The sequence below is a fragment of the Nansenia antarctica genome (genome assembly GCF_963989245.1).
Source record: "Nansenia antarctica genome assembly, chromosome: 2".
Taxonomy (NCBI): Eukaryota; Metazoa; Chordata; class Actinopteri; order Argentiniformes; family Microstomatidae; genus Nansenia; species Nansenia antarctica.
In genome coordinates, this window is record NC_137675.1 from 75905085 (window position 1) to 75932104 (window position 27020).

At 45.4% G+C, this 27020-nt stretch overlaps 3 protein-coding genes and 1 pseudogene across 4 annotated transcripts; 3 read left to right on the forward strand and 1 right to left on the reverse strand.

Moving 5' to 3' along the window:
- Positions 1–1156: 1156 nt before the first annotated feature.
- On the reverse strand, positions 1157–7663 carry znf653 (zinc finger protein 653). The gene is made up of 10 exons (XM_080524194.1): positions 7340–7663; positions 6999–7039; positions 6528–6875; positions 5774–6345; positions 5119–5293; positions 4878–4968; positions 4090–4201; positions 1883–1997; positions 1695–1794; positions 1157–1512 (listed from the first exon to the last, which is right to left on the reverse strand). The coding sequence occupies exons 1-10, from the start codon at positions 7642–7644 to the stop codon at positions 1335–1337; spliced, it is 2037 nt and encodes a 678-aa protein (XP_080380320.1). The 5' UTR covers positions 7645–7663; the 3' UTR covers positions 1157–1334.
- A 511-nt stretch (positions 7664–8174) lies between these two features.
- Positions 8175–14548, forward strand: LOC308151346 (ATPase SWSAP1-like). The gene is made up of 3 exons (XM_080524204.1): positions 8175–8473; positions 12659–13027; positions 14253–14548. Exons 1-3 carry the CDS (start codon positions 8201–8203, stop codon positions 14472–14474), a joined length of 864 nt encoding a protein of 287 aa, XP_080380330.1. The 5' UTR covers positions 8175–8200; the 3' UTR covers positions 14475–14548.
- Positions 14549–17449: 2901 nt separating this feature from the next.
- On the forward strand, positions 17450–18902 carry LOC308150625 (testicular spindle-associated protein SHCBP1L-like; annotated as a pseudogene). Its single transcript has 2 exons — positions 17450–17461; positions 17604–18902. The product of its transcript is annotated as a testicular spindle-associated protein SHCBP1L-like (transcript).
- A 3385-nt stretch (positions 18903–22287) lies between these two features.
- Positions 22288–26444, forward strand: LOC308151347 (ATPase SWSAP1-like). Its single transcript, XM_080524205.1, has 3 exons — positions 22288–22579; positions 24490–24858; positions 26098–26444. Exons 1-3 carry the CDS (start codon positions 22307–22309, stop codon positions 26308–26310), a joined length of 855 nt encoding a protein of 284 aa, XP_080380331.1. The 5' UTR covers positions 22288–22306; the 3' UTR covers positions 26311–26444.
- The last annotated feature ends 576 nt before the right edge of the window (positions 26445–27020 follow it).

Sequence of the window (27020 nt, forward strand, 5' to 3'; positions counted from 1 at the left end):
AGATAGCATGTATTATAAATCTATTGGTACATTGATAACATCCTCAATTGGAAGACATTGACATCAGTAGATTGTTTTTACCCACATTCCAGTGCCATAATGGGGTTTGCCATTTTGCCAGATGAGGGTTCATGTATATTCTCCATTGCTTAAATGACAAATTAAAAACACAACCTTGATGAAAAACCTGTTACCTATTTCATTTTAACAGGCAAGTTATTATGACCATGTGAGTGACAAGAGATTAGAAATGAACACAAAAGGAAACAATGATGGATATACACTCACCGAACACTTTTTTAGGAACATCTGTACACCTGTCAACAGTCCAAGCTGGTTTGTTTGTGTTTGGGACCATTAATACCAATCGATCAGCACTTGAATGCCACAGCCCATGAGAGTATTGTTGTTTACCATGTGCATCCCTTCATGGCCACAATGTACCCATCTCCTAATGGCTACTTCCTGTATGATAATGCACCATGTCACAAAGCAAAAGTCATCTCAAACTGGTTTCATTAACATGACAATGAGTTCAGTGTTCTTCAATGACCTTCCCAGTCACTGGATCTGAATCCAATAGAACACCTGTGGGATGTGATAGAACGGGAGATTCACAGCTTGAAAGTTCACCTGAAAAATCTTTGAATTGCGTGATGCAATCATGTCATCATGGACCAGAATCTCAAAGGAATGTTTCCAACATCTTGTGGAATCAATGCCATGAAGAATCTAGGCTATTTTGAGAGCAAAGGGAGGCCCTACCCAGTATTAGTATAGTGTTCCTACTAAAGTGTTCAGCGAGTGTATTTAAGGTAAAAAGTATAACATAAATTAACAATTCATTATGTAAACAACTGTGAAATGTAATGCTTGACATCAACTAGAGATCCAAGGTAGTCTGGACAGACTGAAGACCCTGTGAGATCTAGACAGGCTGTGTCCAGCACAGCTAACAGTGAAAGGAGAGTCGATGGCCCACCATAGGGAGTTACACTAACCATTACTTAAATCTATTGGCTCTGTAGTAGTAACCCTGTGAATGTGTCCTCCACGACACACACACACGCACACACACACACACACACAGGCACACGCACGCACGCACGTACGCACACACACACAGGCACACACGGGCACACCCGCACACGCACCTTTGAGTGTTCAGACAAGGCGGTTCCTTTTTGGGCAAGGAGTCTGTCTGTCTGTCTGTCTCTTCACTTCACCTCTTCTCTAACCTCCCAAGCAGACAGATTCAGCCCCTGTGTGGTCCACCCCTCCTGGTCAACAGGTATTTATTGCTTGCTCCATCCAGCAGTGTTGGAGCTTCATCTTCATGTTGCCTGCTGGTCTGGGTGGCTCTTTAGCTTGTGGAACTTCACACTGTCTAGTTTCTCAAACCTCTTGCCACAGTGTTCACAGGTGAAGTTGTAGTGTGCCTCGGGGGTGTGCTTCTTCATGTGCCAGTTGAGAGAGGCCCGCTGGCGGCACTGGTACCCACAGATCTCACACCTGCGGCACAGACGGAGAAGTACAAGAGAGAGGAACGAGAATTAAGCATCAATATTTTGTTAATTCCAGTCAGGTTTAGTTTTGTGGGGCAAAATGCACATACCGTACTATAAAACCTTTCTGTATTCAAAGAGAATCGATTGAGTTGTAACTTCAGTGCCATTGTGAGTGAGTTCACTTACTGTAGGGGCGTCTCTCCTGTGTGGGTGCGCCGGTGAACCTCCAAGTGATTCTTGCGTTTGAATGACTTCCCACACGTTTCACAGATGAAGTCTCGGACGCCTGCACATATGTAGAGAGGTAGATCAAGTTTAAGATCTTGAAGATGTATTCCAGTCCTATGTGCGTGTACATGTGTGTGTGTGCCCACCAGAGTGGATGATCATGTGGCGGTGGAGGTGGTTTGATAGATAGAACTTCTTGCCACAGCCTGGGTGAGGACACACCTTGGTCCTCCCCTTCCTGTGAACAAGATTCACATGGTTCTGCAAGGAGGAAACAAAAACGAAGAAGAAGAACATGTAAGAAAACACTAAACAGTCAATCATAGTAATGTAATCATTAGGGATGCACGATATTTATCGGCCCGATAATGGGAAATTAATGTTTATCGGTATTTATCGGTTTTATAAAATTTTAGCCGATATAGAGCCGATAATATGAAGCCGGAAATATTTCTGCTTCCGGTTTCCGCGCTCATGCTGCTGCGCCTGCGTACAGGCACGCAGTGTATATAGACGAGACGAGAGCGAAACATGAGAGCTTCCCCGGTGTGTCTGACATTCTGCAGAGTTTCTGAGGCAGATCGTGCGTTTGCAATTTGCAATACATGTTCGACAAAAGTTCGGAGAGGAGGGCAAAGGTCTACGAGTTACAACACAACGAATCTCATAAGTCACCTTAAGATTCACCATTGCAAGCACGCTGTATGGAAGGAATATCAACACTAGTAGCCTAGTAGCCTAGCTGCGAAAAAAAAAGCCGCGGTGCCTATTGAACACGCATTTGAAAACTGCAGGAAGTCTCTCGAGACAGCTCAAAGGCTCAAGCAATCAATGAAAAAATAATGGAGTTGATGGCCCTCGACGACCAGCCTTTCTCTGTAGTAGAAGATAAAGGATTTCGCCAGCTAATTTCACATTTAGAGCCCCGGTATACACTCCCAAGTCGCCGCTATTTTGCAGACGTGTGCCTGCCTGCTATGTATGATACAGTCGCCACACACATCCATAGTCTGATCGATACTAGCGTATAGTAAGCCAGATAAGTTTTACCACGGACATATGGACTTCTGACGTTAGTCCAGTCAGTATGCTTAGTTTGACGGCCCAGTGGCTGGATGAGGACTTCAATATGAAGAAGACATTGCTGCATGCGCAGGAGTTCTCCGGTTCGCATACAGCGACAGCCATCCGCGGGGCTTTTGAAACCATGTTTGGACAGTGGAAGATACCTAAGGAGCGGGTGCACGTTGTGCTGAGGGACAATGCGCGCAATATAATAATATATCTTAGGTGAGCCTTTTTTGTTTTCATAAAAGGAGGCCAGATCTTGGCTAAAAAAAGCATTGTGCACTGTCTATAACAGATTCTGTTTGTTAGAGGACCCGACCCACCCTGGGCACGAACACTTTGTCAAGCTGCCCTCGAACAGGAGGTACAGGACCCCGGCCGCTAGGACAAACAGACTGAAGGACAGCTTCTACCACAGGGCCGTCAAGGCCCTGAACACAGAAAAGGCCTAAGTTCTGGGCCCAGGACAAGTCCGGACGGATTGTAATGGCAGCTAGTGCTGAGGCACAAACATGTACATTTTCAAGCCTGCAAACTGTGACACTTTAAAAAAATGTGAAAAAATACTTTCTTGTGCAATATGACAACCCTAGTTGACTATCTGTGCAGTATAGTACAGTGGATTGTGTACATAGCCTCTATTGATGTAAACCAGCTCCTTATCTTCTTGTGATTTTATGCATCTATGCTTTTTCCAAAATGTGTTTCTTTTTCCTTTCTTAAACACCAGGGGAGCCTCCCCTCCTAAATTTCGTTGTTTGGTACCTGTACTGTAACAATGACAAATAAAGTCTATCTATCTCTATCTATCTAATAAATGAACATTTGAAGAGTCAGAAGTGTTCTCTTTGTTGTGTTAACAATAGTGATGTAAGTTAGATTTGGTGAGATCACTATGGAATATTAAATCATCAATCTTTGCTCACTACATAGCCTTTCTTACCTTCAGGTGTGCATGAACTACAGGTTATCAACTGTGAAATTATATCTGAATGGTCTTTATTGTCATTGCTATAGTACAGGTACCAAACAACGAAATTTGGGAGGGGGGGCTCCCCTGGTGCTGGGAAAGATTTTTTTTAAAATATATATCGGTTATCATATCGGTTATCGGCCACGAGAAGCGGGTAAACATCGGTATCGGTTGGAAAAAATGCATATCGTGCATCCCTAGTAATCATAATATCTGCATTCCTATTCTCTTGACTGAGCTTGATAAGATTGTTGTGGTCAAAAAGTTTCCTTTAATACCCAGGGTGCAGTGGACACACCTGAGCACATTTACCTGGAAGCTGCTGATAGCTACATAGACTTGACTGCAGCCTTCATACGGACAGTGGAACATCTTGAGCATTCCGTCGGCTTCGATGATGGGACCTCTCCTGGTCCTCTTAGATCTGTTGCAGCACGGAGGAGAACAAAACCAGTAGTGAGTCTACGGACTGCACTTATAGAGCGCCATATTCCAAAGCGCTTTACAATGGCCTCTCATTCACCCATTCACACACACCTTCACACACACCAATGGCAGCAAGCTACTATGCAAGGTGCCGGCCCGCTCATTGGGAGCAACAATTTGGGGTTCAATGTCTTGCCCAAGGACACCTCTGGTGATCAAACTGCCGACCTTGAGATCATTAGACGCCCCGCTCTACCTCCTGAGCCGGCCCGGAGGAGAGGTTGGAGATGCACAGCGGGTCTTTTTTTTTTCTTTTCTTTTTTAAAGTTATTTTTTCTGAGTGGGGCAGTCCCACTCATATTTTTCATTTTATTTGACAGATACAGAGAAGATTTAGACAGGAAGGATGGGTGAGAGAGAGAGGAGGGATGACATGCAGGATATGTCCCCGGCCGGAATCGAACCGGGGACCCTGCGGTTACATGGTCAGCGCTTAACCCGCTACGCCACCTAAGCGCCCCTGCGGGTCTTGTTTTTATTGTAACCATATACATACACCTGAGTAGAATAGAACTCTTCTTAAAGAGTATATTCAAATTAACCTAATGAAACACCTCCCTCTTCGAAGTCACTTCAGTCCCTGTTGGCCATAGTTCTCCATGCTGCTCACTCACCTGCCCAGGCCCCTCTGCAGCTCCCTCTCATGGGCTGGCTCCAACCCATGAGGCTCAACACTGGGCTGGAGAAGCTGCTTCTCACTAAGATCTGTGGAGGACATCACATAACTGTCACTAATCACATGGAAAAAGATGTATGTTTTGGTGACAAGCATCCAAAACAAACCGAGCATATAAGCGTATCTGTGAAAACATGGTCTGTCTGTCATGACCAAAAGCTCTGTGAAGTCAAGGGTACCTGTAATGGAGTCTGCGTCCGTCATCCCGAGGTCTGCTCCCGATTGGCACACTTGGTTGTAGGCCACACCCTCTATGACGGTGCAGGTGACCTCCTCTACATCTCCGCCCCCCATGTTGAGCTGGATGCCCTCGGAGGCCAGGGCCTCGTAGCTGGGGCCCGTGATGATGATCAGCTAGGAAAGAGTCCGGCATAAAATACATATGAATAAGACTACAAGACGGTTGTGCTTTCAGGACCAATAAGCACGGTTAAGCGCTGAAGAGCTTACAATTTGGGTAAAACTCAATAGACAGTGAGATGGTGCTTGTAAATATATATGTTACGGTACATGTGGGAATATGGTACATGTGGGAAAACTAGGGTTAGGTGCTAGGGTGACTTGGTACATGCTGGCATGTCTAACCCTAACCTTAACCCTAACCCTAACCTTAACCCTAGCACCCTAGCACCTAACCCTAGTTTTCCCACATGTACCGTATCATATATTTTTTTTTAAATAACCCTAACCCTAAACTCAAAAGCAATGTTGTATTTCTATCAAGTATACAAACCCCCATCCCCACCCCAAGATTCCACTACAGTACTAGGCTATATAAGGACAGCACTGAACAGTATCTTCACCAGGGTGATGATCCAGATTCATTGCCATTACCTGAGATCCCTCCAGAGTCCCACCGCGTTGGTTGGGTATCTCACAGCTGGCCACCACAGTCCGTAGTGTCTGAGAGTCAAACAGCTCCCCGTGCCCTGGGACCTGCATGGTGGACGGGACGGGGTGGAGGTCGGCCTGAGAGCCGACCCCGACGGCGTCACTCAGCGTCTGTTCGCTGTCGCCGTCGTCGGCTTTGTCTAGTCGGTCAGTTAGGGACGCGGTCACTACGACACACTCGTAGCCGCCATCTTGTGCCGTACCCATTCCCTCCCCTCCGTCTTCTCTTCCGTCACCTCGGTCTCTTCTTAGATCTTCAGCCTCCTCCAGCAAGTGGCCGTCCTCCCCTATAGTGTGGAACCCAGCCCCCTCGTTGTCAGACTCAGGGACTTGCTGTCTATCTGTCTCCATCACCACCTCCATTTCCCAGACAGAGTGATGCCCAGAGAGGGACTCTGTCAGTGGGGTATCCCGGGACGGCACCTCCATACCTGGGAGTTGACTGAGAGCTGTGGCCTGCTCTGCCTGATCCAATGTCACCTGAGCTCTTACATCTTCCAAATCCTCTCCAGCATCTAGGAAAAGGAAGGAATCAGAAGTACTAAGATCAGTGTTCTCTAACGTATAATATAACATCTATGGCTACATACATGATGCATCTGATCCTGTATAATTAAAAGCCTAATAAGTATCTAGGCTTTTCTATTTAGAAACCATAGTCGCTGTTTCACCCACCAAGCACGTCATCACAATGTACCTGTGAGCTGCCTGTGGACGTCTGTCTCTCTCCTCCTCCTCCTGGTCATAACACCACTGGTCTCATCTACCCCCGTGCCTCTCTCCTCTTCTTCTTCTTCATCATCATCATCTTCTTCCTCCTCCTCCTCCTCCTCCTCCCCCTCTGGCTCTGACTCGCTGGCCCCCCTCGGTGGCGTGCACAGATGTTGCACAAACGAATGCTCAGCATCACACTGCCAGATAGCAGAGGTGGAGAACCCTGGTTGGGGTTCCAGTGCACGGAGCTGAGGCTCATGTGGGCAGGTCTGGGAGTGGTCCTGGTACCAGGTCACCAGGCTGTGGAGGCGGGACACTCTCTCCCTTTTCCCTGTAGGTACAATTAATGATCAGAGAGGGGGGGGGGGAGACTAGTACCAAATGGGCCTAACTAAATCCTCAATGTGTGGAGGCACAGGTGGAGACTTGGATGGAGGTGAAGGGCACTGCTTACCCCTTTTCTGTTTTATGCATAGTTCTTCACCAGTCTTCTTCCTATCCGCCAAAAACAGAAGGTTACAATTATTATGGCAAAAATGACACGAGCTAAAACAACCTTGAGCTTAGACCACTTCTAGATACTGGCACTAGCCCAGTTTGACTCATTAGGGGACTGGGTCAGTAGGAGAGGTTTCCTGCAGTAAAGTGGTCTTCACATTTAATTCGGACTGTAAATGTCAGCAGAGGACGAATGTAGTAGTCCACGATCATCTAGGTCCTGGATAATTGCTCGGTAGAGAGTCTAGCCTACCACTTCAAATGAGACACAGACATGATTACATGAAACAGACATACCCTATGCCGTATCTCTGCTGATATCTCTCCCCGTATGTTGAGTCGAGCAAGATGAGGTACTCCGCCAGCCCAGCGTCACTCAGACTCGTCCGCCGGCGCAGCTCGCTCCAGACCTTGTGAGATTCCCCGAGATAGACTCGCCTCACGTCGTACTTCTTGCGGGACTCGAGGCGTCTCTGTGCGCGATCCGTGTCTGTGAGCCTCGGGCGGCCTCGACAACGCCGCAAAATCGCTTTTATTTGGTCCCCGGCTTCTTTAGTGTCCAGGGGAGGACCCTCTTCTTCTCCTGCATAAGCATCCGCCATCTTGGCAAACAGCTGTCTGTTGTTGTGATTCTCAAGGATTGCGGAAGCTTGTTTGACCTTAACAGGAAATCGAACCTTGTTTTTTTTTTCTCACGTGCATCCTAGTTGCGCTGTACTTTCACATGTTCAGATTGTATTCATATAACGCGGTGCTTGTCTTGTCTTGTCCACACTGTTCAATCTTAAATTGTTATTACTATAAAACTAAGGCAGTGCGTAAACTTAGCCTCTTAGAAAAAGGGTAGAAAAAATGGTTTGAAACGGAATCCGTGTGCAAGCTGCAGCCAGCCTGGCACCACACGTTCTTAAAATAAATAAAGCTTTATTGTACTTAAAACAATATTTCGTATGTGTTTTTTGCGAGAGTTCTTTACATCAAACTATAATATACAGCTGTGTGCCAATCAATCAGGGGGGTGGCACCTGGAGTGGCCAATCAGATTTCAGGGGTGGCCTGGGGTAGCACGTGACCTGGACACGCCCCTGCATCCTGCACTGCCATTCAACTGGACTACGCGGGAAATTGAGATAGTAATCGTCAGTCATTGAGATAGTAATGGCCGATATTTTGACCAACGTGTTTAGTACATTCGTTCCACAGACGGGGACGGGGATGTTGAAGGCTTTCAAAATGTCGCCATCATCATCTTCATGCAGTACGTTGGTGGTCGGGGAGAGAAGCGTCAACCGCTCCCTACTGCTCCTCGCCGCGGTGACGGCTGCCTCTGAGTTGGGCCTCAAAGTGTTCTTTTTCACCAAGACTCCAATTCTAAGCCTTCCAAGCGCTCTTCACCACTACATGTACAACTTCAGCCGAGAACATTTAAAGGTAATTCTATCAACAGCAACACTGACTGACAACAGCCAGATAAACTGTCAACACATCTTTGCAGGGTTCGAGTTATAAGCTGAGCTCTGTGGGGGTATAACAGTGCGAAATGTTCTCATGCACGCGCGAATCATGCCCACACAGCGATGGGACTTACAAGTTTTAATTAGCTATAGGCAGTAGCGGATTAAGGTGGTCAGTGGCCCTAGGCTACTCCTTTGTGTGAGGACCCCCCGCCCCCATACACAAGCCTCCCCTGCACACACAAACCACTCATAATGCTTTACCATAAAACACTTAAACACTTTAATAACACAATAACACAACAGTGTTAATAATGAAAAGAATAAAAAAAGGTTCAGTGCATTCAGTTCTGTCTCTATTGCTCTCCTCTCCCGTTGTCTCTCTGTTACTGTCCTGTTGTCTGTCTCTCTGTTGCTGTCCGTCTCTCTGTTGCTCCCCTCAGCTCTAAATGACAGAAATGAATTAGCTAATTAGTTGGCATGTAAACATATAGTTAGGGTTGGGTACAGTTTGGGTTTTATTCGATACCGCGGTGACAAATCGATACTTTAAAAACGGTACCGGTACCGAAACATCATCCTCATCCTCAAATCCCAACATATCCTGACACTACAGCTGCAGGCTACTCATTTCACCACATCAACAGCCCCACATGAAACAACAGCTATAAACGCGATAGTCACACATGTATCTCGGCCAATAATTGTGTTATTTTTGCTATACAGAAGGAGCGAAAAATACATTAGGTTAGTACACTAGGTTAGTAAAAAGTAAAAGCCACCTTACCTTTACGGAGACAAGATAGTAGTGTTGCACTATAGATACAAGATAGTAGTGTTGTACCGGTATACCGGTACCAACGATATACCGCGGTGCCAAAATGTCACGGTGCCTACTATACCATAAGCTTTATACAACGGTACTACCGTGGAATACTATACTACCGTGTTGAACACGGTACCAGCGGGGCAACTCATAACACTTTCGGCTGCGTTCGTCAATTCGCTCCGAGAGCGCCGGAGCGCACACTGGGTGCAACGTCACAGAGCGACCGATTCGTTTCATTGGACGAGAGGCGTTCCGCGAGTGCGGGTCAGATTTCCAGAGCGACTTGACGAACGCAGCCTTTTTCGCGACTACCCATCGCGTTAGCTTTGTCGGCTAACAGGTTAGCAACCTCAAACGTTGTTCCTATGGTTCCTGCGAGCTCAGTGGGCATTAACTAGAAAATTAAAACCACTGAGTTTTCTTAAGTTGAGTTAAGTCTTGAGCTACAGTTTGGAAGTAGCCCTCTATTTTTTTGATATGCCAGTGTTTGCTTTTACTTTTCAAGTTCGTGAAAAAGACACCACAGACGGACAGACAGACAGACACACACACACACACACACACACACACACACACACACACACACACACACACACACACACACCTACTTTGCTATACTCTTGCAAAAGGCCAGTTGGTCTGTTTGATGTTTCAAACTACTTATTAATAAACATGTTATTCACAAAAATATCGGTTTCAGTACTTTTACTTTACTTACCTGTAGAGTTACAGTGTAATGCATTAAATGCATGTTATTCATGCACCACTCATTAAGTTATTGTAACTTGTATAAATACATTGCATGTTCATAAAAATAAAAAGTGTTACAAAAGTGCCGCAGTATCGTGATACTTGGGCTGGTATAGTATCGCAGGGTAAAATATTGGTATCGTGACAACACTACAAGATAGACCAAAGTGGTCTGTTTTCAGTAGGCTGCGGTCGCGGTCCTGGAACCCATGATATGATGCTGACGTCCGATGTCCTTTCTTTATCCAAGATTGGATGAACGGGAGAGGGTCAAAAAGCAGTGGCCTTTTTTGGGGCGGCATGGTAGCTACTGTATGTATATACTCCTGTATAGCTAATGAATGAATGTTTGCTTCTCAATAATAAGCTAGGTGCACGATCTCACTACTTCCTGAAAGGCAACTGGTGTCTCACTCTATTGGTTTAATTGATTAATCAGCTGTGCACTGTGTGTTCCAACGGTTTACCGCACAGCTGATTAATCAACCATTTGCTGTTGCACAATATTCTACTGCGCCCCATGGTGTCTTGGTGGTGAAGTGCAGGCAGTCAAAGGCATACTGTCATTCACAGGAGATTAATGGTGCGCGTAGTTCTTTTGGAAAACGTGTTTATTTTACAATATTTATAATATAAATTAAATAATATTCATTACATTGACATTTTGATCAAATAATAGTTGTGGTAATGTATTATTAGCGACCCCCACAGATTTTTGATTTTACTGCCTTCATGGGAGCTCAGAGAGCCTCAGACCATCTCTATGGGAGCTCAGCTCCCATTGGCTCCCACATAACTCGAACCCTGCTTCTTTGTCTCAGACTGTCAAAGTAATTGATGCCAAGATGGTAATTTCTAATGGAGATGAGGATGAGTGTGCTTTACCCTGAATAATTTAAATTGGGTCGTGTCATGACAACTGTTACACTACAGCAACTGACTCAACATTCCTTCTGTTATGTACAGTAGGCTACAAGTGAAAATGGTCTGTTCTGTAGAGATGAGATGGGGACTTTGGCCTATCTCTTCTCACTGTCCAGTGTCTCCAGGTGGAACTCCCCTGTCTCAGTCACAGAGATGGTTTGCTTATCAGAGCAGAACATGATGGGCCCGCAGTAGGGATGCACCGAACATTCGGCCACCGAATGTATTCGGCCGAATATCGCAAAATAAAGCACATTCGGTATTCGGCCGAATGTGTGAAAACACCGAATGTTTACCACATTGGGCGTGTTTTGATGATACTTGCCAGGTCATTCTTAGCGAAGAACTGACGATGAGTGAAGGGAAGTCCAGGGTAGATGTAGACAGAGGGTTGATTGGGAGTGGAGACAGGTGTGCAGGTTTGGCTGAAGATCTAATTAGTGGGGACAAGCCTCAGCTGCGGCGGAGAGCACGCTGTGCTCGAGCTGTGGGGGCGGGGGAGGGTGTGTGAAGGCCCAGCCGTAACACTATGTCATTGAACCATACGGACATCAATACTTAAGCCACAACATACAGAATTATCAAAATCCTGTAGCATCTCTTTAAAGAGAGTTCACCTAATTAGTTAACTTGCAATCTTCCAAAGTATTTTGTAATAATATTATCATGGCACATCATTCTTGTTAACACAAGTCATGAATAAAGCTTCGGCTTACATTGATGAAAGATTTTCTTTCAGCAGCTATTCAGGGAAAACAAAAACATTTAATTTGACTGATTTATTTTATTTATTGTGCTTTGTTGGTATAGACTGATGTCTGCTGGAATGTTCAATAAAAGTTATTTTTTTTCAATCTCAATTTCTTTCTTTGAGAAGCATGAATAAAAAGCAAAATGTATTTAGTTTATGCAATGATAAAATTAAAAACTGCCGATACACATTCGGTATTCGGTATTCGGCCAAGTGTTTCCTTAAATTCGGCTTCGGCCTCGGCCAAGAATTTTCATTTCGGTGCATCCCTAGCCCGCAGCCAAACTGAACTCTCTCCTGTCCTGAAATCAGAGGGAGAAAATGTATAGTAGCCTATTTCTCAGGCCTCAAAAGCAAATGGTTGAGTTATTAACTCTATAGCCTAGGTGACAGCACTGAACAGCATGGAAGGTCAAATATGCTACACTTCCTAGACCCTAGTAGCCTAGTTCACCCGGCCCATCCTCAAGCAAAGTCGTCAATCAAATCCAATAAACAAACGCTATGACAGTCAGGGCATAATGGTTGAGAAACTGTAAACCCAGTCACTGAGACACTTCTGACTCACCTTTTGCGTTTTGAATTATGGTAAATATTAAATGGACTCACTGCACTTATATAGCGCCTTATTCCAAAGCGCTTTACAATGGCCTTTCATTCACCCATTCCAACACCAATGGCGGCAAGCTGCCATGCAAGACGTCTGCAGCAATTTGGGGTCAGTGTCTTGCTCAAGGATACCCAAGACTGGCGTCTGGTCATTCACAACACGTGGCCAGCCGTGGATCGAACTGCCAAACCGCCGACCTTGCGATCATTAGACACTGGCTCTACCTCCTGAGCCACAGCCGCCCTACAATTATATTTGAAAGCAGCTTGTTTTAAACCTTCTATTGTTTTCTTTTCAGAAAATCCAGTTTGTGTACCCCAGGACCATGGAGGAGTTGCTTCAGGAGGTGGCCCGTCAGCAGGAGTCCTCCGCGGTGTCCGCTGTGCCTCCATCCCTGCTCATAGTGGATGGACTCGAGGGCTACCTTCGCAGCGGGGCTGGGCTGACCAGTCGCTTCCAGCAGTGGGAGCAGTTCTCTGCTGCGTTTCTCTCTGGCCTGCTCTATGACACGGCTGCATTCCTCACCCAGAGTCTGGAGCAGAAGGCCACAGAAGGCCTGGCCCCCTGTCGGGTCATCGCCTCCTTTCAGTCCGAGTGGGAAGGACTCCCAGGAGGGGAACCCTCAGCACCAGACCCTATCCTCTCAGTGCTGGACCGGTACTTTCAGGTAGGGATGGGACGATTATCGTTTTTATCGTTAATCGCGATAAAAACACCCGCGATAACTTAATCGTGGAGAATTTTAATTATTTGAATAATCGCCATAATCGTATGTTATGAATAAACTGTGTTTAACAAATGTCTGGCGCTATTTTTCAGCCTAGTCTACATTACTTTTGCAGTCAAGTTAGCGACTGTTACTGTAATATAATTGCAATTCCTCACATGAGCCGCGCGCGAATATCCTCACAGAACTTGTCTCGCGCTATTGTTCAGACTGCATGGGTAACGTTACTGTCAAGTCAGCCTTGTCAATAAAGACCATTCATTCATTCATTCATTCAGTCAGTCACTAGGTAACGTATGCTAGCCTACTCACCATGGCTGGTGAAAAACTTTAGACGGGATACTGTCATTGGCCTGCCTATTACCAGGCAGTGACAGTCTATGGCTGCAAAAGGCACGGTCGCCCCTAAGCTTTAGCAAATATATTGTGGTTTACTTAATACTGTTCAGCACTTGAGGTTACATGCAATGCATGACTTGTGCTATAGGCTAAATACAATTATTAAAGCGGCAAGTAGCAAGTGTGCGCATCAAAGGCATTAGGCACGTAACATCCATGCTGTATAAACACATGACAACCGTCCGTTATTTCCCGAACTTTGCCCGAACCCCCTGCGAGGACCCGGGGAACAACGGTACGCTCCCCGCGGCTGCTATCAGACTGGCCGCGGGAGTGAGTGTTGAGGGAGAGAGGAGACGGCAACCCTCGCTCGCCATAGACTGTATCCCTACTCGTCTCTCCTGAGCTCGGTTGTAACGTGAACCGTGGAATACGGGATATGTTAGATGCTTTACAGTAATTCCCCAAATGACCAGAATAGGAAGTTAGATTCGTCGCTGGTCGCTTTTGACTAATTAAGTCGTCAAGGGGCTCTGGAAGTTGGCAACACTGGGAGTGCGTTCTTTAAACTTCCTTGGGTACGTTAATGAAAGGTGCTGATTGGCCGAAAAGGAATTGCTCTTTCTTAAGGACCCGGATTATGGCCAGAGATATGTGCCACTAGAATCTGAATTTGAATTACTGACTTAAAATGTCCTAAAAATACAACAAAATCTAAGTTAAAGTGATTACAGTGTGTTTTATTGGCATAAAAAAAAAAACGCGATTATTTTGCCCACGATAATCGTGACATGACATTTTCTAATCGTCCCACCCCTACTTTCAGGTCCGGTGCACCTTGGACCAGGATAACGGTTCTGGCACCACTGGAGCGGGACTACAGGACGTGTGGCATGTTTACCTGTCTGGGGCGAGCATCACAGAGGCCACCTGTGCTGCTGAGGGTCAGAAGGAGGAGGAGGAGAAGGACCCAAGACTGGCACGGGAATGGCGTCTGGTCATTCACCCCAGTGGCTCGATGGAGTTTACAATGGTTCATGCACTGTAAACTGTTCTGAGGTCACGAAAAGTTATGTGTCGTCTTGTGTGCTATCTGTATATGTATATACATTTTTGTACTTGTGAATAAATCTTTGACAGCATCTATTTTCGTCTTGATTTTCGTTATGCATCGCTTGTGTGATCCTGTCATGAACTCACTTTAGCCTCCTGCTGTGCTGTCATGTTACCCACAGAAATAACACGTTGACAAGCATTGTTGCAATATTCATGCAGTGCTATTTATGAACTAGATGATATAACAACCTCACATGGTGGTGATGTTGTGTAGTGTCTCACCTTGTCTCACATTCGCATTACACCATAATAGCTAAAAAAACAAAGTCAATTCACATTTTTTCCAATCATATTTAAACCTCACTTCCATTTTTGTTGCTCAGACCATCACATCACTGAAGCACACAGCCTACAAATCAACAAGCTTTGATAATAATTGCCATCCTCAAAAAAAGATTGTGTTCTGTCTGTGACACAATTGTGTGATTCAATCGCTGTTGTTGTTTCAATAAACTTTTTAATGGCCTATGGGTGTCATTATCAAAATAGTTAGCAGTCATCACCATCAATCACCTGCATTATAGTTATGATGATTGTACCCCACTGGAAAACACATTGGAAAAACCCCATTGGAAACTGCACTTCTGTACCCCAGTAGAGAGGTGTGGCCACTGTGGAACGTCAGTCTAATGATCTATGTGTGAACTCATGTGCCTCGCCTGGCATCATGGCATTGGATAAGTCTTATCTCCAGCCCATGCCCTGTTGTCTTATCTGTCCTACATGCTGTGACCTCACATTCTCATACTCAACTCATATGACAAAGCCATGTCACCTCCTGTCCACCCGCTCGCTGTGTGCAGGGGCTTCCATTTGAAACAATGAGAGCGGCAGTAACAGAATTGCGGTTCATTTGGCATCTGACATCTTTTTGTTCTCACCTGAAAGGACCCCAACAATGAGTACACAGTTTAATGAAATAAAAGTTTTTTTTAAAACATCCATACAAAATACACTAATATATCGACATCATAATATGCATGATATTGACACTTTTTTACCTTTAACGAAACAGGAATTGGCCTATACACTGAGGGTCAGTAAATAGAGATTATCACCACAGTGGTAACGTAAAGAAAGACCTGAGAAAGTATTTACGACATAATGTTGAAATAACTTCAAAAGCAAATGGGTTCAATAGAGACAAATAGAATATATCTAAATAAATGTACATGAACCTCTAAATGAATGTTATAAGAAATGTACATGATTGATGCTTTTAACCAAACTAATTCAGCAAATGGACAGTAAAGCATTTTAAACTGATTATTAGGCTGTCTTTGTTATGCAAGACCGATTATGGTTACAATGTTCTAAACCTGGTGTTTTCAAACTGAGGGGACTGTGTTCCATATCTTCTATAGGCACAATAACGATAACAACACCACCTCATTTCTCTCTAAACATCTACAGTAGGTCACAACATATTATATGCTTATTCAGATACGCTTACTGTAAATATTGTCCACTGATATTGATATAAATATTGAGCCACTATGCAGTTGAATATTATGGACCCAATTTGAATCATCACAGATGAAGGCAAATAAGAGATGAACCATATTTCTAAGAAGAGATACTAGCGACACTATTCACATTGTTTACAGTTAGTTTTCACAAACAACTATATGGTCTCTCAAATGTAACAAAATACTTTTACATTCAACAAGGTGGAAACTAAAGACAGATGGAAACAAACTTAAGTTATGTCAATTGTTTACAACATCTTGTCCTCTAGTGTGTGTGTGTGTGTGTGTGTGTGTGTGTGTGTGTGTGTGTGTGTGTGTGTGTGTGTGTGTGTGTGTGATGCAACATATTACCTAATCACCTTTTTGTCCACAGTTCAGGTGTTGTGTGATTAAGGCACAGCTACATCTTTGTGAAATGATTATTATACTGTACAATATACAACAGATGCAATTCTATTTACAAATACGTGTCAAATGAAACTTTATACTTTAGTGAAAAGATGCAAAAATAACCCTTATGATTTTACCTGGATACAATGGATCTTAAAATATAAACATTTGTTTTGTAATATCAGCTTTGGAGTGTAATAACAGCTGCCATTTGTATCAACGGGTTTCGTACTACACAGGGGAGAAGGAGTTACTGTCTTGGCAAACTCAACAAGAAACCAAATACAGTGCCATTCCTTCACAAACAAGGAAAAATAGCCCAATTTCCCCTCCCTAGAGAAACTCAGCCATCCCAACATGGGTTTGGCTCCCATTCCCCCCAGAGGAGAAACATGAGATGACAGTCATGGCCTGCACAGCTGAAATCAATTCACAAATCACCCAGCAGCTCACCTGAACAATCACCACTCCCTTAGTCTGCAGTCCCACAGTTGAGGATTCAGTTCAACAAACACACTGTGGTAGGAACATTTGCCTATTGCAGTGCTGTGCTCAAACCAACTGTTTGCAGAGACCAGAGTGGCTGACGGTGAGATGACTTGGATGTGTGTTGTTGTTTGTTTGATATCTTGGATTTGTTTGATAGCCAATTGGTTGCTGTTGGGTGTTTGATATCAAGTTCAGTTCATGGTAAAGTTAAAGGGGCGGTACATAATTTTGGGAAAACTATTTCATTACTTAAATGTTTTATTGCATTGTAAATTCCTTCATATTGTTTCTTAGCCGCTTATTTTGTGTTTATACCTTTTCAAAGGTTTTTCCACCTACTGCTACTAGTTATAAATCTGATGAAAAAGAGACAAAATTAAGTCCAAAATAAAAGGAGAAAGATAATTACTGTCTGGTCATTGGATGCAGAAAGAGTGGAGTCCCAGTGAAACTCTGGTCAAACGGTCAAAGCCCTTTCAAGTTAGGGGAAGCACAGAAAACCATCACATAACTTGACAGTTACTGATGATGTTGGTTTGTCTTTTACTAGGCCTATATCATGATTACGAGAGTACATCCACGTGCCAGTGGATTGTATAGCAAATACAATCCACTGGCACAAGAAAGGAAAGTCAATGTAGAAGCTTCGGCCAGAAAATAAAATAAAAAATGCAGTGTAGGTCAGCTTTTGACACCTGAGATCTTGTGCACAGAATTCTTGCAGGTTAGAGTACAGCCTGTATGAATCTCTCTGCTGCAGGTTTTTCTACGATTTCCTGTGGAGAGACTGGGACGATGAGGAGTGTGGAGTACGCTGGGCTCATTGAGAAACGCCTTCAGCTCTACTACGACATCCAGGATGGAACCATCCCTGGTCCGCTCAGCGAGCGCTACAGGAAGACCCTGAAGGAGTACCGCAGGAAGCGCCAGGAGCTGACCAAGTTCCAGACCAACATCCACAGGGAGGCCCTGCCATGGGAGGCTGTGGAGTGCTGGAAGAAGTTCTACGACTTGTCCATGATCTGTAACCTCCTGAAGATCTGGGAGGAGCTGCGCCTTCGGGTGGGATGGCATGGGACTTTCTACTGCCAGATATCCAAGCGCAGAAAGGGCCAGAGAGGATCAGGGAAGAGTGTGACACATATCGTGGCCCAGATGATGACAACAGACATGATCAAGAACTTCTCGTCAAACACTCTGATCCACTCTGATCTCGTCAAACACTCTGACTCTGATCCTGCAGCACAGCAACCTGTCAGCAGCTCTGGACTCCTGCTTCTCCGGTGACACGGTGGTGGTGTTCCCAGGAGAGTACCAGGCCGACGCTCTGGCGTCCCTCACTGATGACATCATCATCAAGGGAGAAGGAGAGAGGCACGAGGTGGTGTTCTACTCCAACCCGGCCCAGGACAACTTCGTGGCGTCCAAATCGTCCGAGGTGACGCTGATGAACCTGACGCTGGTGCAGCACGGGACCTGCAACGACGTGGTGGTGGTGGAGTCAGGACAGACCACCCTGGAGAACTGCACCCTGAAGTGTGACGGCACGGGGGTGTGTGTCCTGACTCCTGACCGGAGCCTCGCTGGTCATGAGGAACTGTGAGATCTTTGGCGCTCAGGGAGCAGGGGTGGAGCTGCACCCCGGCAGCACTGCAGAGCTGCATGGGAACGAGATCCACCACTGCGGCCAGCAGGCCGCTAAGGACTCCAAAGACTCCCGGGGAGGAATCTTCCTCAAGGTCCTCCCTCAGCCCCAGCTGAAGCTGTGCAACAACCACATCCACGACAACAGCGGCTACGGGGTGACCCTCCTGGTCCCGGACAGCCTGTACAAGGCCAGCCAGGAGGAGCTGGGCCAGACGGCCGGCGGGGACCAGAGAGAGGGGGAGTCGGACCACCTCTCCAAGACCCTGCAGAAGCTCGGCCTGGAGGTCCACGCCAACAAGCTGGACGCCAACACCTTGGGAGATGTCGGCCTACAGCGGTACTTGACTCGAGAACTGCTGTGCTAACTGTGTTTGTTGCACCCTACGTACAGTTCACTTTACAGTTCGCTTAATATTGTCACGTTTCATATAACCACACACTATAACTTTAGACAGATTGTTTTGTGATTTGCACTGGCTCCATAACAAGCATTGTAATAATTGAAAATATTTATGTTACGGGTGGTGGGGTCTTTTTCTGTTGGACCTGTGGTGTGTTGTTGTTTTGTCTTAATTATTTTGTTTCAGTGTGTCCCTCCTGCTGGAGCAATCAGTGAGATGCCTGGCAGCTGGGATCATCCATCAATTATCCAATCAGTTCACCACACCTTAGTCTATATAAGTTAGTTTGTTCTTTTTTTTTTTTATAATATTTTTTTATTCCAGTATAGATGTCATGTACATTGAAAAAGGCATGAATATTTTCTGTTTTTCTCCCTGCCCTCCACCCACCCCTCCCTCTTAAACATGTCTGCATACATATATACATATAGATCTGTCCATCCAGTCACACACACATATAAACAAGTTACCAAAAAAAAATGTTAAGTAAAGAAATAGATAAAAACTAAATTATAAGAAATTATATATATATTTTAAATATATTCATATATACATACATACATACATACATATATACACGAACAAATTATAACAATAAAATGTAGAAGAAAAATTGGGGGGGGGAATAATATCATAAGGAATTCTGCTAGGTTGTATAAATGATGTAGTAGGAGATTGCTGCTTACATAAGTCATATTCAGGCGTCAAGTTAGTTTGTTCTGTTCTTCAAGAGAGGTGGCAGCTCTCAATATTTTTGGTATGTAATTTGTTGCTGGTTATAGTTTTGTTTGATGCCTTGTTGTTAACCTTTTTGTTCTCTTTCATTTTCTTTTAGCCGGTTACAGAGTTCGAGAGGTAGGGCACTTAGTTAGATACCTGCAGGTATACATCTGTGTCCTACACCACACGTAGATCACCCACTGTATTAGTAACATCAGCTAGTGCGGCGACACTAACCCTTGTATTTTGTTAGGTGCTACGGCACCGGCTATGGGGGTTAGGCTAGGGGGTTAGTTCTGGGGTTGTTTTCTTTTATAGGTAGATTTAGTTTTCTGGGGCTTTTCCTTTAGTGGTCGCTGCATAGATCAGGGGGTTGGGGTCTGTGTTGTGTCTCGTCTCTGTACCGTGTGTTGTAAAATAAATTATTATTGTTTAACGGATGCCTGGTTGTCACTGGTCTACTTCATTTGCACGCTCACTGTCACATGTTATGCCGGCGGCCTCCTACCACCAGGGGGTAGGGTGTAACAATTTACATTAAAATAATACTGTTATTTTTTTTTTTTAAAAGAAGCTTCGGCCAACCATCCCAATGGCCTTCCAATGTCCTTTCACTGTTCCCCCAGCTACTATACATTGGACATTGCATGGGAACGAGATCCACCACTGCGGCCAGCAGGCCGCTAAGGACTCCAAAGACTCCCGGGGAGGAATCTTCCTCAAGGTCCTCCCTCAGCCCCAGCTGAAGCTGTGCAACAACCACATCCACGACAACAGCGGCTACTGGGTGACCCTCCTGGTCCAGGAGGCCAGGAGGAGCCAGGAGGAGCTGGGCCAGACGGCCGGCGGGGACCAGAGAGAGGGGGAGTCGGACCACCTCTCCAAGACCCTGCAGAAGCTCGGCCTGGAGGTCCACGCCAACAAGCTGGACGCCAACACCTTGGGAGATGTCGGCCTACAGCGGTACTTGACTCGAGAACTGCTGTGCTAACTGTGTTTGTTGCACCCTACGTACAGTTCACTTTACAGTTCGCTTAATATTGTCACGTTTCATATAACCACACACTATAACTTTAGACAGATTGTTTTGTGATTTGCACTGGCTCCATAACAAGCATTGTAATAATTGAAAATATTTACATTAAAATAATACTGTTAAAAAAAATAAAAGAAGCTTCGGCCAAACATCCCAATGGCCTTCCAATGTCCTTTCACTGTTCCCCCAGCTACTATACATTGGACCTCCGGGCCTGAGTTCATAGTCTGTTCAGCTGCTTTTCCTTCGGTCCTCACCTAGCGTGGATGAGCTGCCCTGCGAGTATGGGTTGGGGTGGTTTGTGTGCGGAGGGCATCTCGTTCTTATACTCGTTGGTGAAGATAACCCCCTTCCCCATGTCATCCAGCCGACTGGAGCTCATTGGGCTGTAGTCCATGGAGACACCAGAGTCGGCCACCGCCATGTAGGTGTACCCGGGGCCCTTGGGGGGCCAGGTGTGGTTGGGGTACTCAAAGCTGGACTGGGACGAGAGGCGACCCGACCCAGAGCTCTGCTGGAGGGAGCCCAGGTCGGAGCGAGACTCAGAGAAGGATTTACTCCCCGAGGCGAAGAGGACCTGCAGGGGCATGGTCTCCTCCTGGATGTTGTCCAGAGGTTCCTCCCCGTTGGGGTTGAGGGAGACGTAGGCGTCGTGGGACTCCAGCAGGGACGACTGGGAGCGGGGCGCTGGGTGCTGGTGGAGAGCGTGGAGCTGGTCCACCAGCCAGCCCCCCTCGGTGGCGTGCACAGATGTTGCACAAACGAATGCTCAGCATCACACTGCCAGATAGCAGAGGTGGAGAACCCTGGTTGGGGTTCCAGTGCACGGAGCTGAGGCTCATGTGGGCAGGTCTGGGAGTGGTCCTGGTACCAGGTCACCAGGCTGTGGAGGCGGGACACTCTCTCCCTTTAGGTACAATTAATGATCAGAGAGGGGGGGGGGGGGACTACCAAATGGGCCTAACTAAATCCTCAATGTGTGGAGGCACAGGTGGAGACTTGGATGGAGGTGAAGGGCACTGCTTACCCCTTTTCTGTTTTATGCATAGTTCTTCACCAGTCTTCTTCCTATCCGCCAAAAACAGAGGGTTACAATTATTATGGCAAAAATGACACAAGCTAAAACAACCTTGAGCTTAGACCACTTCTAGATACTGGCACTAGCCTAGTTTGACTCATTAGGGGACTGGGTCAGTAGGAGAGGTTTCCTGCAGTAAAGTGGTCGGTGCTTGTCTTGTCTTGTCCACACTGTTCAATCTTAAATTGTTATTACTATAAAACTAAGGCAGTGCGTAAACTTAGCCTCTTAGAAAAAGGGTAGAAAAAATGGTTTGAAACGGAATCCGTGTGCAAGCTGCAGCCAGCCTGGCACCACACGTTCTTAAAATAAATAAAGCTTTATTGTACTTAAAACAATATTTCGTATGTGTTTTTTGCGAGAGTTCTTTACATCAAACTATATACAGCTGTGTGCCAATCAATCAGGGGGGTGGCACCTGGGGTGGCCAATCAGATTTCAGGGGTGGCCTGGGGTAGCACGTGACCTGGACACGCCCCTGCATCCTGCACTGCCATTCAACTGGACTACGCGAGAAATTACATTGAAATAGTAATGGCCGATATTTTGACCAACGTGTTTAGTACATTCGTTCCACAGACGGGGACGGGGATGTTGAAGGCTTTCAAAATGTCGCCATCATCATCTTCATGCAGTACGTTGGTGGTCGGGGAGAGAAGCGTCAACCGCTCCCTACTGCTCCTCGCCGCGGTGACGGCTGCCTCTGAGTTGGGCCTCAAAGTGTTCTTTTTCACCAAGACTCCAATTCTAAGCCTTCCAAGCGCTCTTCACCACTACATGTACAACTTCAGCCCAGAACATTTAAAGGTAATTCTATCAACAGCAACACTGACTGACAACAGCCAGATAAACTGTCAACACTTCTTTGTCTCAGACTGTCAAAGTAATTGATGCCAAGATGGTAATTTCTAATGGAGATGAGGATGAGTGTGCTTTATGCTTTATGTGCCCTGAATAATTTAAATTGGGTCGTGTCATGACAACTGTTACACTACAGCAACTGACTCAACATTCCTTCTGTTATGTACAGTAGGCTACAAGTGAAAATGGTCTGTTCTGTAGAGATTAGGGATGCACCGAAATGAAATTTCTTGGCCGAGGCCGAAGCCGAATTTAAGGAAACACGTGGCCGAATACCGAATGTGTATCGGCAGTTTTTAATTTTATCATTGCATAAACTAAATACATTTTGCTTTTTATTCATGCTTCTCAAAGAAAGAAATTGAGATTGAAAAAAAATAACTTTTATTGAACATTCCAGCAGACATCAGTCTATACCAACAAAGCACAATAAATAAAATAAATCAGTCAAATTAAATGTTTTTGTTTTCCCTGAATAGCTGCTGAAAGAAAATCTTTCATCAATGTAGGCCGAAGCTTTATTCATGACTTGTGTTAACAAGAATGATGTGCCATGATAATATTATTACAAAATACTTTGGAAGATTGCAAGTTAACTAATTAGGTGAACTCTCTTTAAAGAGATGCTACAGGATTTTGATAATTCTGTATGTTGTGGCTTAAGTATTGATGTCCGTTTGGTTCAATGACATAGTGTTATGGCTGGGCCTTCACACACCCTCCCCCGCCCCCACAGCTCGAGCACAGCGTGCTCTCCGCCGCAGCTGAGGCTTGTCCCCGCTAATTAGATCTTCAGCCAAACCTGCACACCTGTCTCCACTCCCAATCAACCCTCTGTCTCCACTCCCAATCAACCCTCTGTCTCCACTCCCAATCAACCCTCTGTCTCCACTCCCAATCAACCCTCTGTCTACATCTACCCTGGACTTCCCTTCACTCATCGTCAGTTCTTCCCTAAGAATGACCTGGCAAGTATCATCAAAACACGGCCACTATTCGGTGGTAAACATTCGGTGTTTTCACACATTCGGCCGAATACCGAATGTGCTTTATTTTGCGATATTCGGCCGAATACATTCGGTGGCCGAATGTTCGGTGCATCCCTAGTAGAGATGAGATGGGGACTTTGGCCTATCTCTTCTCACTGTCCAGTGTCTCCAGGTGGAACTCCCCTGTCTCAGTCACAGAGATGGTTTGCTTATCAGAGCAGAACATGATGGGCCCGCAGCCAAACTGAACTCTCTCCTGTCCTGAAATCAGAGGGAGAAAATATATAGTAGCCTATTTCTCAGGCCTCAAAAGCAAATGGTTGAGTTATTAACTCTATAGCCTAGGTGACAGCACTGAACAGCATGGAAGGTCAAATATGCTACACTTCCTAGACCCTAGTAGCCTAGTTCACCCGGCCCATCCTCAAGCAAAGTCGTCAATCAGATCCAATAAACAAACGCTATGACAGTCAGGGCATAATGGTTGAGAAACTGTAAACCCAGTCACTGAGACACTTCTGACTCACCTTTTGCGTTTTGAATTATGGTAAATATTAAATGGACTCACTGCACTTATATAGCGCCTTATTCCAAAGCGCTTTACAATGGCCTTTCATTCACCCATTCCAACACCAATGGCGGCAAGCTGCCATGCAAGACGTCTGCAGCAATTTGGGGTCAGTGTCTTGCTCAAGGATATCCAAGACTGGCGTCTGGTCATTCACAACACGTGGCCAGCCGTGGATCGAACTGCCAAACCGCCGACCTTGCGATCATTAGACACTGGCTCTACCTCCTGAGCCACAGCCGCCCTACAATTATATTTGAAAGCAGCTTGTTTTAAACCTTCTATTGTTTTCTTTTCAGAAAATCCAGTTTGTGTACCCCAGGACCATGGAGGAGTTGCTTCAGGAGGTGGCCCGTCAGCAGGAGTCCTCCGCGGTGTCCGCTGTGCCTCCATCCCTGCTCATAGTGGATGGACTCGAGGGCTACCTTCGCAGCGGGGCTGGGCTGACCAGTCGCTTCCAGCAGTGGGAGCAGTTCTCTGCTGCGTTTCTCTCTGGCCTGCTCTATGACACGGCTGCATTCCTCACCCAGAGTCTGGAGCAGAAGGCCACAGAAGGCCTGGCCCCCTGTCGGGTCATCGCCTCCTTTCAGTCCGAGTGGGAAGGACTCCCAGGAGGGGAACCCTCAGCACCAGACCCTATCCTCTCAGTGCTGGACCGGTACTTTCAGGTAGGGATGGGACGATTATCGTTTTTATCGTTAATCGCGATAAAAACACCCGCGATAACTTAATCGTGGAGAATTTTAATTATTTGAATAATTGCCATAATCGTATGTTATGAATAAACTGTGTTTAACAAATGTCTGGCGCTATTTTTCAGCCTAGGCTACATTACTTTTGCAGTCAAGTTAGCGACTGTTACTGTAATATAATTGCAATTCCTCACATGAGCCGCGCGCGAATATCCTCACAGAACTTGTCTCGCGCTATTGTTCAGACTGCATGGGTAACGTTACTGTCAAGTCAGCCTTGTCAGTCAGTCACTAGGTAACGTATGCTAGCCTACTCACCATGGCTGGTGAAAAACTTTAGACGGGATACTGTCATTGGCCTGCCTATTACCAGGCAGTGACAGTCTGGCTGCAAAAGGCACGGTCGCCCCTAAGCTTTAGCAAATATATTGTGGTTTACTTAATACTGTTCAGCACTTGAGGTTACATGCAATGCATGACTTGTGCTATAGGCTAAATACAATTATTAAAGCGGCAAGTAGCAAGTGTGCGCATCAAAGGCATTAGGCACGTAACATCCATGCTGTATAAACACATGACAACCGTCCGTTATTTCCCGAACTTTGCCCGAACCCCCTGCGAGGACCCGGGGAACAACGGTACGCTCCCTGCGGCTGCTATCAGACTGGCTGCGGGAGTGAGTGTTGAGGGAGAGAGGAGACGGCAACCCTCGCTCGCCATAGACTGTATCCCTACTCGTCTCTCCTGAGCTCGGTTGTAACGTGAACCGTGGAATACGGGATATGTTAGATGCTTTACAGTAATTCCCCAAATGACCAGAATAGGAAGTTAGATTTGTCGCTGGTCGCTTTTGACTAATTAAGTCGCCAAGGGGCTCTGGAAGTTGGCAACACTGGGAGTGCGTTCTTTAAACTTCCTTGGGTACGTTAATGAAAGGTGCTGATTGGCCGAAAAGGAATTGCTCTTTCTTAAGGACCCGGATTATGGCCAGAGATATGTGCCACTAGAATCTGAATTTGAATTACTGACTTAAAATGTCCTAAAAATACAACAAAATCTAAGTTAAAGTGATTACAGTGTGTTTTATTGGCATTAAAAAAATAAAAATAATAATACTTATTTTTTTAATTCTCGCGATAATATCGTGGATCGCGATTATTTTGCCCACCATAATCGTGACATGACATTTTCTAATCGTCCCACCCCTACTTTCAGGTCCGGTGCACCTTGGACCAGGATAACGGTTCTGGCACCACTGGAGCGGGACTACAGGACGTGTGGCATGTTTACCTGTCTGGGGCGAGCATCACAGAGGCCACCTGTGCTGCTGAGGGTCAGAAGGAGGAGGAGGAGAAGGACCCAAGACTGGCACGGGAATGGCGTCTGGTCATTCACCCCAGTGGCTCGATGGAGTTTACAATGGTTTGATGGAAAATACCATCATATGGTACACACGTGACTCCTTCAACAACTGGAAATGTTCTGTGTCTCTGTTATGTTTGTGTTACCTTTGTCCAACGGAGACCTGTTGTATTATGACAATTCATGCACTGTAAACTGTTCTGAGGTCACGAAAAGTTATGTGTCGTCTTGTGTGCTATCTGTATATGTATATACATTTTTGTTTTTGTGAATAAATCTTTGACAGCATCTATTTTCGTCTTGATTTTAGTTATGCATCGCTTGTGTGATCCTGTCATGAACTCACTTTAGCCTCCCGCTGTGCTGTCATGTTACCCACAGAAATAACACGTTGACAAGCATCGTTGCAATATTCATGCAGTGCTATTTATGAACTAGATGATATAACAACCTCACATGGTGGTGATGTTGTGTAGTGTCTCACCTTGTCTCACATTCGCATTACACCATAATAGCTAAAAAAACAAAGTCAATTCACATTTTTTCCAATCATATTTAAACCTCACTTCCATTTTTGTTGCTCAGACCATCACATCACTGAAGCACACAGCCTACAAATCAACAAGCTTTGATAATAATTGCCATCCTCAAAAAAAGATTGTGTTCTGTCTGTGACACAATTGTGTGATTCAATCGCTGTTGTTGTTTCAATAAACTTTTTAATGGCCTATGGGTGTCATTATCAAAATAGTTAGCAGTCATCACCATCAATCACC

Bases quoted from the DNA above. Each gene is read 5' to 3' on its own strand.
- znf653 (XM_080524194.1), bottom strand. From the start codon at position 7,644: ATGGCGGATGCTTATGCAGGAGAAGAAGAGGGTCCTCCCCTGGACACT. The intron at 4,969-5,118 runs GTACCCTTGACT...TGTCCTCCACAG, and splicing joins GGACGCAGACTCCATTACAG to ATCTTAGTGAGAAGCAGCTT. The intron at 1,795-1,882 runs GTGGGCACACAC...ACATATGTGCAG, and splicing joins CCACATGATCATCCACTCTG to GCGTCCGAGACTTCATCTGT.
- LOC308151347 (XM_080524205.1), top strand. From the start codon at position 22,307: ATGGCCGATATTTTGACCAACGTGTTTAGTACATTCGTTCCACAGACG. The intron at 22,580-24,489 runs GTAATTCTATCA...TTTTCTTTTCAG, and splicing joins TCAGCCCAGAACATTTAAAG to AAAATCCAGTTTGTGTACCC. The intron at 24,859-26,097 runs GTAGGGATGGGA...CCCTACTTTCAG, and splicing joins TGCTGGACCGGTACTTTCAG to GTCCGGTGCACCTTGGACCA.
- LOC308151346 (XM_080524204.1), top strand. From the start codon at position 8,201: ATGGCCGATATTTTGACCAACGTGTTTAGTACATTCGTTCCACAGACG. The intron at 8,474-12,658 runs GTAATTCTATCA...TTTTCTTTTCAG, and splicing joins TCAGCCGAGAACATTTAAAG to AAAATCCAGTTTGTGTACCC. The intron at 13,028-14,252 runs GTAGGGATGGGA...CCCTACTTTCAG, and splicing joins TGCTGGACCGGTACTTTCAG to GTCCGGTGCACCTTGGACCA.